The 17,346-nt window shown below is 39.3% G+C and overlaps 1 protein-coding gene across 1 annotated transcript in view; it reads right to left on the bottom strand.

Annotated features, from left to right (window-relative positions):
- Window positions 1-17,346, bottom strand: part of PTPRN2 (protein tyrosine phosphatase receptor type N2) — a 664,954-nt gene that overhangs the window by 73,295 nt on the left and 574,313 nt on the right. Inside the window, exon 14 of the mRNA XM_030008997.2 lies at window positions 14,063-14,257. Coding sequence (XP_029864857.1) covers window positions 14,063-14,257 — 195 coding nt within the window. The remainder of the gene's footprint in view (window positions 1-14,062; window positions 14,258-17,346) is intronic.

The raw sequence follows: 17,346 nt of genomic DNA, 5'->3' as shown, positions 1-17,346 counted from the left end.
AAAAATAATCTCTTCAAGCATGGTCAAGTTCTTCAGAGATAATGAGACCAGGAAAACCCAGGCAACCATGACCAAGTACATCAAAGCGATACAGCACATGATGTGATTTATAGATAGTCTGGCAAATTATGCCTCTGCTAGACAGTGGCCATCTTGAGGGTAGAAAGGAAAATATTATTTCTACAGACATAACATCCCTGCTAGAGCAAAGGGGTAAGCAGTAATACTCTTACTACTCTTCTTAATTATGTGAATAAAAGTGAAAAGGTGCTTCTCCAGGAGCAAATTATGACTCATAAAGGAAATCCCCTCTGCTTTTCAGCGGGGTTTTTTGGGGGAAAAAAAAAGGGGCTGTCAAAATTGATAGTGGGGAGTTTGTACACAAACACACATACAGGTTTGTGTGAAAATTGAGAATACGCAATATGAAATCCAAGAAGTCTTGCAATCCACGCTATACCCACAGCCTAGCGGCAGAATATGCATAAACACAAGTGAACATATGGTCACCTGTGAGAAAAAGCAGGGAAAGAACAGACTGGATAATCAGCCTTTTCCTTAGAAAACTCCTATAACTGTCAGAGACAGGAAACTTCAAACTCCACAAACATCTTCAATGGTCAAATCCTCACACTCAAGATAATTTTGGAACCGGATCCCTGACCTAGGAAGTTCCATGTTTGCACACTGCAAATGGCAGAGAAGCAACCCAATTAGAGTAACCGCCAGTGAGCACAGCAAGCAGTGAAGATCCACAGAAGTACTTTCAGGACTTAATGGAGATGACCGTGGGAGAAGACATGCCTGACTTCTGCCCTATCCCTTCCATGTCACACTCACAGCCACGTCAAACCAACATCCAGGAAACCACAGCAGGAGACCGAGCAATGCTGGCCATGAGAAAGATGCAGCCGACATCTACCCAGCTCCCAAATCTAGAGGAAGTGTCCCATTTTTTAGGTAACCTTTTGTCTATGCTCCATGGGATTTTCAGCTGAGGTTGGCCTAGCTCAGTGATTCTCAAATTCTCAAATATTCTTCTCATGAAAGCATTCAAAAGGGATTGTGAAGTGATAGTAGAAAAGCTTTAGAAATGCGTAAGCTGAAGACATCCTACCTACTCCTGGGACTCTTGGGTTTCCATGGAAGCCAGTAAGGGATAACACTTTAAAGAAGTTTGAGGAACACTGGTCTAATCCACAGATGAGGATATTTGAAGTGACAGAGGGCAAAATAAGAACGAGGGAAAGACAATGTTAAAGAGGACAGAAAAAGAAGCCAAGAGCAGACTGTAGAGGTCAACAAAGAAGTGAAATGATGAAAGAAGACACCGTACTGCAAAGAAAGAAAATCAGAAGAACAAAAACCAGAACACAGCAAATGAAGAAAATGCTATGGGAAGAAGCGAATTTTGGTCATAATTGATAAATGTCAACATTTCCTCCTGTGCTGTTTCTTTTCCTTGGAACACCTCCTCTCACATGCTGAACCAAGGAGAAAACATTGAGAGAGTGACAGTAGTAGTTTTGAGTAGACAGTACACGTACAGCTTACTGCTAAACAGAAGGAAAAAGCAAAATAAAGAACCTAAAATACAGTGCATGTGCATGTGTGTGATGGCTAAGGATCTAGCAGGTTGGGAATATATTCTTGAAGAAAACTGTTATCAATTCAGAAGAGATTGAAAAAATGAGTAGATGGCATCCTTTTCGATCATAGAGGTAACTGACTACAGACTGCACATCCTCAGTTTGGTTTTCACAAGCTTTTCCAATGTGTATTAGCCAGCTCTCCAAATATGGAATAGTTTGCTCTTAGATAACGAGGCCAAAACTAAACTCGCAGAATCAAATCTGACAAACCCAGGTGCAGAACTCCTTTACACTTTCATGTCGTACTTTCATGTCTTAAAAAAGACTAATGAGGGACAAAAAAGGGCAAAAATATTACCCTTCGATACGATCCGTTTTCTATTAAAGCCAATATGATTAGTTCTGAGAGCAGAGCACTAGGACACCAGAGAATGGAGGTCTACTCCTGGCTCTGCTTCTGACCTTAAGGTTAGTCTTGGTCAAGACAGTTCCTTGTCTTTGCCTGAGCTTCCTGGACTAAAAAGACAGGATAATGATATTGACCTTTAAAAAGAGCTTTGAACCTACTGATCAAAAGTGCTATGTAAGAGTTGGCTTATTATTATTTTGGTTACTGAAGTGACTTGAAAGGCTCCCGGTGACTTTAATCAAAATTTCTTGTATCAGGCCCCAGAATCCTACCTGAAGGACAAAGTTTCTCAAAAATCAGTTGTGAGGATACATATATGGTAAGTCAAAGGCTGGTGCATACCCTCAGATACTGCAGAGTTTTCTTGACTGCAGCAGAACTTTAAGTGACACAGAAGTAATTTCTGGACTTCCAGAAGAACAGCATATTAGGCACCATTAGTACATTCACTACATCAATAGTAATTAGACACTATTCTAATGCTTTCAGTCAAACTGGTCTAATGCAAAGACACCAATAGGTGAAAGGAGGCAATGAGGAAAGAAGAAAGCACTTTTCTCAGGCAGGTATCACACATGCTCACCCGAGCAGTAGCAGGACATCCCTCTCGCCGTAAGCCAGCACTGTCCTAGGGATTTTATGTTGCTGCTTCTGTGTGGTTGCTGTGGTTAATCAAACCAACTCTTCTGGGTGCCTTCCTACTAAAGCAGTAGATATCTCCATTTAGAAAAGCTTTGGGGTTGGATTCTGCCTTAGCTTCATCCTTGACAAATTCCACCTCTTAACTACACCAGCCTACCACCTGGCATGGTGACTGTCTCCTACTGTTGTGGTCTACATGGTTTGTTATGATTCTTACAGATTAAGAACCCTTGATGTCTTTGACCTAACACATAATTATACTGCATTCAGCTCTGGGGCCCCCAACATAAGAAGGACATGAACCTGTTGGACCGAGTCCAGAGGAAGGCCATGAAGATGATCAGAAGGCTGGAGCACCTCTCCTATGAAGACAGGCTGAGAGAGTTGGGGTTGTTCAGCCTGGAGAAGAGAAGGCTCTGGGATGACCTTATAGCAGCCTTCCAGTACCTAAAGGGGGCCTACAGGAAAGATGGGGAGGGACTCTTTAATGGGGAGTGTAGTGATAGGACAAGGGGTAATGGCTTTAAACTGAAAGAGGGTAGATTTAGATTAGATGTAAGGAAGAAGTTCTTCACTGTGAGGGTGGTGAGGCACTGGAAGAGGCTGCCCAGAGAGGTTGTGGCTGCCCCATCCCTGGCAGTGTTCAAGGCCGGGTTGGATGGGGCTTTGAGCAACCTGGTCTAGTGGAAGGTGTCCCTGCCCATGGCAGGGGGGTTGGAACTAGATGATCTTTAAGGTCCCTTCCAACCCAAACCATTCTGTGATTCTATAATACATACAAAACATGATTTTATAATGAAAGTGCTTCTTCAGGTATTATTACTGCACGCTATTTAACAGCTGCTACGTTTAAGCTAAAAAACCTTTGATTCTGTCTGATGAAAGAAGCGAACACACAGCCTATGGCACTTTCTGCTACAATACCACACTGTCTGCAAGAGCGTTGCAAAGAACATTTGTAGGACTACAGATATAAGGTTAGTTCTGTAACCTGTAATTTTCTGAGTGAACCCAGTAAAGTTCCAATGTGGTCCACACGCAGGTAATGCTTGGAATAATCTCATGGTAGAGCAGGTACATGGGGGTTTGTTGTGTTGATGGTATCTTTATATGAAGTCCATCTACACAAGCAAATAATGTCTTAATTAAAGCATTTAAATGATCTCTATCTATTCTGCTGGTAAGATTTGTCACTGGCAAAGACATGTGACATCTCTTACGTTAGCTTTTTTCTATAATGGGACACAGGCAAATTAATAGTGTTCTTATTACATACATCTCCTCCAGTACTTATGTGGCTGAGACCACTGCAAATGAAATTTTGTAAATTATCACTACTTTGCTTTTCACCATTTATGTCACTATATATTTGCAATTTCCTCATCCTGAGGAGCGAAAACAGCCTTGTCAGCTTCATTTGTACACTTCTGTGAGAGATGAAAATTGCAAATTTTGCAAGGAAAAGTTGTAAAATTTAAAATGCCAAGTAGTTTTTCATTAACAGTTAAAAGACATGTTTATTATATCTCTGCTCACAAACATTTATCTATACTTACATGAGGATACTGTTGCTGTACATGGTATTTGTACACAAGCATATATGTAGGTATAAAGCACCCACCACCGAATACTCCTCTCAAGGCACATGACACTAATAAAAATATATGAAACCTAAAAATATGCCACCATTTAAGAGAGTAAGAAGGCCTAGCTAAACATGAAGTAACATTATTACCAAAGGTAATTATAGGCTTTTTCTGTGTCATAAAAATATCACCAAGATCTAGGGCCCGAATCTGATCTGGCTCCCACCTGTTAATCAGTCATGTGCAGATACAGCCTTGGGTGCAATTTCAGTTCTCAGATTTTTCTGCTGTATCTTTTTTCCGTTGTTATCTCAGTAGACATCTTCACTTTGGTAAGATGGATATTGAACTACCATCCTGCTGCACATTCCAGGAGATATGCACACAGCAAGCAGCTCGGCATCAGCTCACACATGAACAGCCTTAGCTCCCATAAAATATTCATTCATTTAAAAAATATTTGCACCCTGCTGTCAAACTTAGACAAATTCATACTGAGCTTCAGAAAATAGCTGTTTTAATGGTAAATGATGTTCCAGAAACCTCTTTCAGGCTAAACACTCTCGTCAAAATTATTTTAATAAGAAAGATTAACAATTTCAACATTAGCTGCTAATCCCCTTTCATTTGAAACTGTGCTGATAAAATTCTTTGCTTGTCATTCAAATAGTAAGTAATAATTATAGATTTGGGGCCTCCATCTCTTGCTTCATTAATAGTAAATTGCATGGAAGTCTGAAGCATAAAGTCAGCTTTGATACATCTCAAAATGCAATTTCCATAGCTTTCCTTAGCTATGTACAATTAATTACAGAGTTAATAAGGGGAATATGTTAATGAAAGGAAAATTATTCACTCAGACCACCTGGTCTTATCAAATTTCTTTAATATGTTTCCTTCTTTCTGTGAATTTGGATGACAGCAAGAACACAAATCATGGTGTGCATTGCTAGTCCTTTAGTATTTTTATTTGCAACCAGCTAAAGTCCACTTACATTAAATACGAAAAGAATATAAGAACTAGTCAGTATTAAATAACTGACTGTCTTTGTTTTCTCAAGTTTAGTACCTTTTTAATTTTAAAACAAAAATGCTTAAACAACTTTATAATTACCAGACTCTCTTCAATGCTCAGAGTATAAATACAATGCACCCAATAGGGAGACATTGTAATTTTTTGTTTATTTTCTTTAAAGAAATGTGTTGTGTGTGCACATATTTAATAAAAGAAATACAGAAACGTGCTTCAATTCACTACACGGACAGCTACTAGAGCTTAGTGCACTAGGGTTACTGGATGTTCATTGGAATATTTTAGATAGTACAAACAGCCCGGTCAGAAGGAGGCAAACCTTCACATAATTAATTTTAAAAATAATGCAGTTGTGATACATAGTCAGAGAAATATTTTATAAAGACACATCAGATCCAGAAACCAACCGTCTTCAACAGACATTAATGGATTTACTACTAACCAGACTGAGGACAGAAACATTTTAGGACCTGGACGCCAGCCCTCATAGTCATTCCAAAAAGAAAAGGGCAGAGAATAATTCCCAGAGCAATAACAGGTCATGCTTGAAGGAGGGGATGCTTGTGAGCAGTTTGTCACCCCTCCCTTCTATTCTTGGTTCAATTCGATGGTACAGCAAGCAGCCAGAAACAAGAGGCAACTTGTAATTCTCCCTAGCTATGAATAGGGTTTTCTTGGCCGGCTGGGCAACCTAAAGCAGCATTAGCACACGAGTTTAGGACAAGAGGATGAGGGAGACACGACAGCACTGAAGGAGAGCTACCAGCTAGAAAAAGCAAAAAAGATATTACCCTAATCTGAAACAAAGGAAGAGTTATATAAAAGGCAGAAATTCATAGCAAAAGTATGTATTTTATAAAGACATGCTGGGGGGGAGGGGGAGTTGGAATATTTGAGGGTAGTAGACTTTAACTTTACCTGGTTTTCACCAAAAAGTAACATAGTCCTCCTTTATGGAACAGCAAATACTATTGTCATCCACAAGTGAAAGTCACAGATTATTTTTATGTTTATCTCCTTATTTAAAAATGTTTCCACAGCTGCATTGTGGGTATATATGTAAAATTTGACCATTTTTTCTGTGTCCTACACATTAAATTTTCCAAATACCACCCAAATTCTGATACCATACTCACAAAACACTGCCAAGTTAAGGCCTAATCCCAGAAAGAGTTGCAGAAAGCAAAGTGTGAATCTTTTTACCTTGCCCTGAAGATGAGAATAAATGAACTTTGGTCTATCAATGGAGGGATTAAGCTCCCTTCATTGCCAGTAGCATCTTAACCAGAGCACTTCCAATAACTTCTGCTGGCATAGCCCACATGAAGAGAAGGACCTCTCCAAAATACCACTGGAGTTCTCCTGGGTACCTTAAACTGCACCTGGTATAACAGTGCAAAAACACAGTGCCAGTATGATGTCCCTTCTTTGTAAGCACCATGAAGCAAGCCGCAGTATCATCCTGGACTGTTACGTATTTTCAGCTCTGAAGTTGTAGTCCCATTTACCACACATCATTTGATCTTAGTGGTGCATCACGTCTTGCAAGGTGCATGAGCCATTTCTTTATCCCACAGTGAGTCAAAGCTCACCTCCTTCCCATGTCTGAACTTTGCCACCGGCTCAGAGATGTTATAACATGTATTATCTTGGCCTCTTGCCTGAGAAGTCCTTCTGAACCACCCTCTTTCTAGTGCTCTTCTCCTTCTAAATAGGCACTTCCACCTGTTAGATCCAAAATATGATTAACTGCTACATCTGCTACAACGAATTATCAACACCTTAATGTACAATGTGAGCACACACAATAGGACAAACACAGAGAAGAGCACTTCATTACTTAGGATGCATTTGGAGCCAAAAGACCAGACCGGTAGCCTCCTAGACAAGAGTTCATCTCTGGTTTCTGCCACTAATGAGACTCTCAGAAGCAGCTGAGGACCCAGTAACATCCCTTGTCTTCAATGTGAAGTATCAAAACCCAGATCTTTTTCATTAAATGACCTCCTAGCATCTCTTGCTACTTGCTACAACTGGTACTTATCTTGCCTTGACATTACCTGGATGTTCTCTAGAAGTGGAAAATAAGTTCAGATAGCCACCAAGTTTGTGTCAAATATTTCTCCCAATGTAACACTTTAAAATTAGTACTCTAGAATATTAATAGAAATGTTTTCTTCATCTTTCTACTAAAAGCCTTAGGGAATGATATAAGGTGGCTAAAAGTGTTCAACAAAAGCAGCTTAAACAAAGCTGGAATAAACACCTCACATTCAAACGACACACCAAGGTGTAGTCACAGAAATTTGGCAAGTTACTTCTAATCATGAATACATTTGGGGAAAACAACTGACAGGGAAGAATTTAGGAAAAAAAAAAAAGATTTTGAAATTAATTTCATACCATGTTCAAGAGGAATGTTTTTCTTGATTTAATACTGACTCTGTAATTGTCGTTATTTCCTAAGGCCCATTCAACAAGACTAATATAGAAAAAGGGAGGCAACTGAACATGAAACAAATAAAAATGGAAGAATCAAAGGGTAACCTGTTCATGAATATTTTTTCTGAGTTTTATTGATGAAATCTATGTAGTACATACATCCATTTATTAGATTTATGGCTCTATTAGTAGAGCTGTTTTCATATGCAAAGCTTTTCTTTGTTGCTGTATCTCAAGTCCTGGCTTTAAACAAACAGAGGGAAATGTTTTAAAAATAACTTAAACATTTAGGAAGGGGAAAAAAACTAAAATGAAGGGATAAACACCATTTCATCAGCAGAAGATCTTTCAGGAGGCAACCAGTTCCACTCATCCCTAAAAGCATGACAACTCAGGGAGAGAGGGGTAAAGATTTTCCCATTCATAGTATTTAAGTCTTTTTGGAATATTGGCTGTCTTGTCACTGAGTAATGCAATACACAACGGTCTTTTCCCTTGTAACTCCTCTTGTCTGACTGTTCGTGATGAAATGGCCTTTAGGGCCAAAACCTTCTTGGGACTTACATTTCATGAGACTCCTCCAACTATTTAAATTGGCATAGTTGAAAGGTAAGTTGGGATTTAGATCCACTTAGCACATGTTTAAGGAGTTTATGCTTTTAGCTAAACTTTGCCACTGATTTGTTTCCCTTCCCACGTGAGGGAGAATTTTTTTCTTCATTTTCTCAGCTGTAATTTTTTTTTTTAAACAGAGTATTTCTATTCTTGAAAGTCATAAAGAGCTAAAGAGAAATTAATGGTGGTAGAAGGAAATGGTGGCAAAAGAAAAAAAAATTTAAACCCACTAAATAATCAAACACACTATAATTGTGACAAAGACCTTGTTTTCCATACCTGCAGTCCTCACCTTTGTCCCTGCTAGCATTAATCAACTCTGCGGCGTGTGTCCCTGGGCAGTGCACTGCACTCATACTGTACATCACGCTCCTTCGCTCAGGAAATGTTTTGTGTGTATATAGATTCAGCTCAAGGTGGAAAGTACACCTGCATCTAGCACAGTGCTATCGGTCCTCACATGTTGGAGTTTCTCTATTTAGAAAAGTGTGTTTAGACGCCTTTTGCTCATGCTTTTATTGCAGCTTTTAGGAATAAAATCAAGATATTTCAGCGAAATGTGGTGCAGGATTTAACAAATATTTTTGCTTGTTGGAAAGTGTTTTCTATCACACAGTCCCCCACTCTTCCACATTCAATTAAAAGAAAATCTATAGCAGCTAGCTACCCCATAGAGTTCATTTCAAACAGAATTTATTTTAAGAAGTGAGAGTGAGGGAAAATTGCTTAGAAACCATCAAAAAGTTACTATGCAGAGACTACAGGATACCAATGTTATCAAAAAAAACAGGTTCAACCTTGGAAACTATTCCCTGCTTGTTACCCTTCTCAGTCCCACAGCAACCCTGCCACTGATTCAGCATCAGAACTAAACTGGGTGCAAAATTCAACATCTTGGGTTTGACAGATTTCCCAGCAGCAGGTCTCTGACCCATGTGCCCCTAGTTCAGGTTGTGTCCCAGGAGGTGCTCACAGGTGCTCACCCTCTGGGACACAAACTGTCCCAGAACCTTCTTTTAACACGAAGTTTTCATATGAGGCTATCCTTCTCTTCTCTATGAGGAAAGTCCTTCCGGTTTTGCAGGCAAATTGCCAAAAAAAAGGGGATCAAGTGGACTTACACCTCCTACATGTGAAGCCCTAGAATTCAGTCTCTAGTTCCTTTGCTCCCACTGCCTCGTTCAGCCCAGTTATGAAACTTTCTTCTGAAAAGTATGGTATGTGCAAACTATCACAGGCTATTATTATTTCCCAATACACCAGCTTCATACCCTCAGGGAAAAGAATCTTCAGACTTCCAGCTTAAACAAGTACTGAAGAGGACATTCTGGAGATTCACACTTTCTGAAATTCTAATTTATGTATAATGCTCCAAATTTTGCACGTCTGTCTTTACAAGGAAAAAAACCCCAAAACACAGAAAATCACTTCTGCTTCTGCAAATTCCCTCTCATATACGGTATACAGATAACAACCTCAAAATGTCATCATCAAAAGCATACGCTCCCTTCTTGCAGTACTGTTCTTCATTTAAAAACTCATAAAAGATTATAATTATTTTAACCAAACAAGCGTGGCAAGATACCAAGCAGATGTGGGATCCAATCTACCTAACTTACGTGCTAAACTTGTGCTTCAGCACGAACAAAAGAGACTCCTTCATCTAAGCTGCAGACGTCAATGGGACGGTGCAGGCACAACAGGAGGCCTCCCAAGAGATACCATCTCTCTGCCTGATCCTCTGGAGACCTTCCCAGCCACCCACTCACTTCACCAACTAGAAGGGAAGTTTAGGGACTCAAGTCAATGCCAGGACTTCATTAAGTGCCTAAAATGTAGGTGTAAGTTAGGAGCCCAAGTCAGGGAGACTAAATCTCTCCTGGACACCTTCAAACACCCCCGGTTCTCTTGCTGGACTGCAAAGGGAAGCGTTGTACTTTATTAGGACTTCTCGGCACTTGAAATACAGATGCACATATGTGAATAAAGTGGATGAAAATCTATTTCTGAGTTCCTACTCTTTTCCTTGCTGTGACCTTCCAAAACCCAATTGTTTTGCTGTGAAACCAACGGTTACCGAAATGAGGGCACTTTGTTGTTGCTCATGCTAAAACCAGCCAGTCAGTGCCACAAACGCGACTGCATAAAACATGCCTCTCTAATTACACTTTCCAAAGTGCTTGGATCTTTTAGAAAGACAGAATCAAAAAGTGCCATATGGGCCATCCTCCTGCTATAAATGTGAGGAAAAAGAAAGTGAAAAGGAAAAAAAAAAGCTCTGAATGTTGTTATCGCTGTCCTTCTGGGCCTCCTGAGTCCTCCCGGCTTCCTCCTGCCAACAGTACAAACTACCTCATGCTACTGTCAGCGGTGCGGAGACATTGTCTTTGCTGTAGAGAAAAGTGGCAGAAATGCAGCATTTTTCTCTTTGAAAGACTGGTTTCAGTCTAAGTGAGGAGACCGTCCCACAGCCACATGGGTTTGGAAGATTCCTGCTTTCTCCAGACCTCGACTACTATAAACGATGGGCTAACCACAAGCAGCAAGTCCTCCAGGAAAACAGTACCTGTGGCCAACCACAAGCTCCAATAAACCCAAAGCTGAGGTGGCTTGGATATCACTTCAGGTACGACTTGCTAGCATTTTCCAGCAAATTAAACAGCTTTACAGAAATGCTTCTGACCAGCGCTACCTCTGAGCAAGATTACATGGAGTCAATCAGCAGCCGCAGACACATTTCTGCTAAGCTACTTTCATTAAAGATTTATTCTGCTTATAAATCAAAATAAAATATTTCCTGCTGCCACTTTATGCAGTAATCCATTGTTTAATTTCCTCTGGGGAGGTTCTGGCACCTACGAACAATAAAGACTGAGGAGCCCTAGCTCAGCTAACTGTTACTTTGCTGCACACTGTGGAGCTGAAAAACACATTTACAGACCTGTAAGTGCATTTACCCTACAAAGCAGATGGTATTTGCCATCCTTTCCAGGCCCCTTCCTAACATTTCTCGTTGCTTTTTTAGGCTCTGAAATATTTTTCATGGAAAATATCTACAAAATTTAAAAGATAAGAGGATTGTGGCAGCAGGAAAAGGGAAGAACTAGAAAACTTCTTATATTGAATGATATAAAAGTTGTGAAGTGGCCCCTCACTCTCCTCCACTTGTAGCTGCAGGGCAAGGGGGGAAAATCTCACCTCTGGTGAGGCTCTTCTGTGGCTGAACTCCAACAAGCCACAGCATCTCCAGAGGGAGAGAAATTCAGGCAAATAAGGTATTACAGATATGTGCATTTATTTTTGAGCAAAACATAAATTGGGTCAGCTCTCTGGTTTCAGCGTGACCCACGGTGACACAAAACACAAGCATTTCTGATCAAGTCCAATCATCTGCTTCAGTGCTGTAGCTGAGCGATGCTGATCTTCCCATGTAAACCTAACCTTCAGCACATCTTGAATTTACGGTTTAACTACTTCCCTTAAGTAAACATCCCACTGCCTGCCTGACCCTCTTATTAGGCTTGCCCTGATACCCAGGCTAAATGCATCCTTTCGATTCTAACCCATATTTTCTTCCTAATTGTATCATCTATGTCCATTAAGAACAACTTTTCCCCATCCTGCATTTCAAAGCACATAGGCAAACTCCCCTGAATCACTGATTTTTGTTTATTCAGTTTAGACTAAACAAATTAACTATTTTTACTCTCTCTGTGTGGCTTGTACTCTCAAGACACTACAACATTTCTTTTACCCTTCTTTGAACCCTCACCATCTAAGATATAACATATGCTGATAGATAGCTAACATATGTATGCGTTCATCGTCAGGGTTAAAGAGGATTGAGTGAATTATGGATACTGAAGACCATAACAGTGATCCTGACCAATCTGAGTATTTTTTAAAGTTTTTTTATCGCCATATGAAGACAATTCTTTCTTGTAATTTTGCAGAAATTCCAAGAGCCAGAATAAGTGGTTCCCATATGCAACTTTCTCTCCTTTAAGCTTGATTTTGTGATTTTTTATTTTTCCCAATAATATAACCAAAACCAATTTTTGCTCAATTTAAAGTAGTTGAAATTTTCTGCAAATGTTAAACTCATATTTCCATCTACATAGGAAATTTTGCTCTTGTTTCCATACAAATAAATTGCCTTCGAACCTTAAGACAGGAATTTGTACTTATTTTGAGGTTTGGCAATTGAAGACAAGCTTTTTTCCACCAAGCATTTTAGTTAACTATGAGAGGAAATCAAGTGAATTTTAATTCTGGTTAGGCACAAGTGGGACAGTAAAAACTACAACAAATGATCTTCTGTCATGGGAGCAACCCTTCCAAACTGCACTTGTATACCAGATTTTAACATAATACTTAATTAACTCCTTTTTGGGGGGGAATAGGCAGGGACAGGGGAAGAAGTATTTACTCAGGATGACATACTCCGATGAAGCCTCTGGTTTACAATCCTGCCCTGCTTTTGCTCAGTTTTATAGCTGACCTGATCAAGGCTGAAGGAGGTCAGTAACTTGGCTGAGGTCAAATTAGCTCTTTGTTTTTTGCCTGCCTTCATTCCTTTCTCCATTATGTGAGGTGGCTTATAAAAACTTGAAAAATACCTGAAAAGATAGTACCTTCAAATGTAAGTCCAGAAAAAGAGACAAAGAAGTTGAAAAATTATGACCCAAAAGTACGGCATGGTGGAGAGGTTTTCTTCTGACAGACCCCACTGGTGAGTCTTCTCAGCGGTGCGTAAAACAGATCAACAGGGAAGTTTCCAAAAGCACGGCAACACTACCAACTGGAAAGGGTGCTTACTTTAGATCAACCATACCAATAAATAGCAGAAATCAAATATAGAAAGCAAAATAACACCTGACTCATCATCTTCACCATCACCTAACTTCTTCTTAGCTAATTTCAATGCACTCTACAAAGACGGCAAATATTTGAAGAAGGAGGAAAATAAGGCACAAAAAATGGGGCATCACTCTACAGCTCTCCCAGCAGGATGCTAACAGAGAGAGACAGAAACAAGCTGCAGCCAGTCCCAACCACTGGACTCTGACTCTTCCATACACACAGATCTTCACGTGTCCATCTTCTACACTGATACTGGTCGCAAGCCATGTTTGGAAGTAACCCAAGTTTTCCAATGCAGACTCCATCAATAAAATACATTTGGATCATTTCAAACATAGAAGACATCCAGCTTGGAAAAAATCCAGCCAAGGACAACAAAATTCAGGCAAGGCTCAAAATTCAGATCCCTTTTCTTTTCTAAGGGTAATGGAAAACAAATTGCTCCACATCACTAATATTCTGTTGCCTTCTCAGCTCAGATACCTCCACACACTGAAGATACATGAGAAAAAGCAGCAAGCCGATCAGAAATTTAGCAGTTTTCTTCAGTTGTCCAAGCTGCGGTAAACATAAATTAATAGGACAAAAGGACAACACAGGGCTTATCTTTTTTAAAGCAAGCACACAAACGATTCGTATCTCCAAGCTAAAAGAATGTTCCCCAGAGAGGAAAAAACCCGATATAATAAAAAAGAAATGGAAATAAAACCCCCTTTAGTTTTAATTATACAAAGCTAAGATTACCAACAAAGTTGAGGAATATTTTCTACCTGTGAAAAGACAGCTTCCCTTTCTTTAAAAGTCATCTCTTCCCAAAAGCAGAGCAGGTACCTTAAATTCTGACGGAATTTCTCATGCCATGGAGACAAAAATGCCTTACCAAGATCATGTGACCGGTGGAGATGTCCATGTTGGACTGAACCGGCTCCTCGCACCAGGACGATGTGCTGCTCCGGGCCGAGGGGCTGGGAATGGGCCCATCGCTAAATTGTGAAGAAACGCTATTTATTCGAGAAGCATGCAGGGGCTCCGGGCGATCAGATGTTTTCACTGCCATGCGCTGACGGCATAGCTCCTGGAGAGAGAAAGAGGAAGAAACAACCTACGGTTAAGAGTAATTACAGGATACAGTCTACTAAAGACATATGATTTACAATATGTTTCCAGGCTGGAAGTGTTTTCCCCCTCACTGCAGTGATTTTTGGGAGGCTGTCTGTTCTGTTAGGCACATCTACAGAGAAATACTCAATGAAATTACTATATGATGACTACCCTAACCTTTCAAAAGTGTAATTAGGGCTGCACGCACATCTCCTTTTAGATAACCAAAAAATAGTATTTTGAAGCTTGACTTCTCTAACAGATAGCCTTTTTTCCCCCTAATACCGCCCCGCATTCTGCGAAGCCACTTTTGAACTGCGCAACCTCCTGAAGTTAATGGGGTTGCACGGGAGTAATTGAGAGCGCTGCTTGGCCCTGGATATGCAAACTCAGCAAGCTGAAGGCAACTGAATTGATGTGCTCTCCAGTATAAATCCTAGTTGATAGATGCCTCATTTCTCTTCATTAAAATAGCAAACTCACAACACTTCCTCCCTGATGTGGGGCAGAGAGGATGAAGAATGACATTAATGAAGAATAAAAGCAGAAATCTGTCACTGTATTGTTTAAGCAGCTTTGGCGAAGAAAGAAAATTCAAACTATCACACACGCTAACGCAAGCCATGTTAAAACACCGAAATAGATCGCCCTGGGAATACATATTTTCAGTTGCTCCCATGCATAGAAATCATGCACAAATACAGAATTCTGGTTAGGTAACAGAAAATCCTGCTGGTAAAACCAACTCCTTACAGTATAAAATTGTGACTCTAATGGGATAAACAGACCCACAGTTACACCGTCATTGTTATAATGCTTTTAGAATCAGATATGTGTTGTGAAATCCCAGACAGTATAATAAAATTATCATTTTTCAACATATGTCTATTGTCCATGAGAGATACTTGGCTGCCTGTGGTGCACAGCAAGACCAGCTAGTCCACAGTATCTGGACATATTGCACAAACGGTGTGGTTACACATTTGTCTCAGATTACTCATTCTGCACAGATGAGTACTAAGAGCACAGTCTCTTGCCTCAGGCTAACAAAATAATACAGTCTGAAGAATTCATACTGTTGAAATGCCATGGCTTCTGTTTTCTTATTCATTGATAATACAGTTGCAGCCCAAGTGCCATCAGCAGGATGATCTGAAAACCTCCAAATATCAAGTGCAATAAAATCTGCTTTTCAGATAGGAGTTAGAAATATAACTTTAAGACTATGTTTTTTCTTTTAACCTTGCAAACTTTAGGACACTGAAGAGGGATCCTAATCCATGCAGTAGCAAGCATTCAGACAAACCTCCTGAAACCATTATATTGAGTCTCCTCTTGCTAACACAAGGCAATGATTAAAGAACCCTCCAAACATTTTCTTCTACCAAAGCTTTTGGTTGACTTGCCATTACAGACGCTTATGTGGAATTATACTATTTTATGGTGTGTAATACTTTTTTTTATAAATATATATATACACGCACGTACAAATTAAGATACACTGAGACAAAATTCGTATCATATATAAACAGGATATATTTTGTTGTCCATCATAAAAATACAGTCAGCAGAAGTTTGGGAAGCACAGATTACTCCTTGTATGTGGTGTCAGTTATTGGAATAACTGTACAGACTGTCCCAAGTGAAACTGCTACCTGACTCCATCACTGCATTTTGTATATTTATTAATTTTGTCCATGCCATGTAAGAATTTTTCAAATTTTTACACAAAGTAGGGTTTTTTCCACACTTGACTAGAATGTTTTCTGTAACTTTTTACCTTCATTACTTCCTACTGACGTTAACAGGAAAAGTATTAGGAAAAAAAATTAAACTTCAAAAATACTTTAAATTGAGCCACATGCATTAGCGTTAGATAGGTCAGTTAAACTATCAGTATTAAAACCAAGACTTTTTAATAAAGGAAAAAATGCTATTGTATCTCTTTTTTTAAATATAGGGACAAAGAAAAAAACTCTCCTTCTCCTTTTCTCTGAAGGATCACACACATCATAAGATAGCAATAGTCCAAAATGGCTATTGCTAACCTCGGAACGACCTTGCAGTAGTGTAATTTCAAATCCTTGCTTTTAGCAGATTTTGGGAAAAGTATAACAGTGTGGAAACTTTTTAGACAGAAAAATAAATCTACAGAAAAAAGCTGTTCAGATGTTTAGATATCAGCCATTCTCAGAGGGAATGGTTTATTGGTCTAGGCAAAAGTATTGTAAGTAAAGGTATAAAAATATGTAGTCTATCACATAACAGCTAAAAGGATGTGTCTTCTGGCTAGCATGCCATGTGGCGTAGATACAAATTTATTATATTCTAATAGACATCCTGCCACTTGACTCACCCCAACTCTGTGCTAACAATAGCATTTGTACTCAAACAGGATCTTTGTTTTTAAGTTGATCTGTTCCTGCTGCTCATATCCTGCCTCAAGTCATAATCCTCTGCTTTTACAAGTGGTTGCTGTGGAAAGGATTATAGACCTCTGCTAACAAAAAAAAGAATCAGGATCAAGTGAACTCTAAGAAATTAATATACCATTTTTATGCAAACGATAATGACAAAAGAAGCAACGTTATAGCCAACTGGTTCTGGAATAGATTAACCTCCAACTAAAAAGAATGTTTTGGACGTAAAGTATTTAATATGTTACTAAGCAATGTTGTTTTAAAACTGTTTAACATGTCCACAGTCCTCATGAAAGAAGGTAAAGTTGAGAAACACAACAAATATAAATAAGTTTTAAAAAAAAGTAAACTGCTCTCAAATATTAACATATTTATTTCCTGACATATATAGAACCAAAACAATTATTCCCAGAACTGCTGTAACTGTCAAATACCTTAAACAAAGCAACCATGTCAGTGCACACCACCATAAAAAATGTTTAATGTAAACAGGAAGGTCAAATCATAGTTGCAGCAAAAACACCACTGAATTTCTTGACTGGTGTTTTAAATCTCCAGGACAATGGGTTTTCCCCTGCCTGTAAACAGACGGGTTTTGGTTGAATTTATTTCCAGATTGGTCTAACGGCCCTTGACAGCTCTT

This window comes from Aquila chrysaetos, chromosome 3 (assembly GCF_900496995.4).
Source record: "Aquila chrysaetos chrysaetos chromosome 3, bAquChr1.4, whole genome shotgun sequence".
NCBI lineage: Eukaryota > Metazoa > Chordata > Aves > Accipitriformes > Accipitridae > Aquila > Aquila chrysaetos.
This window is presented reverse-complemented; position numbering and strand designations above follow the sequence as displayed.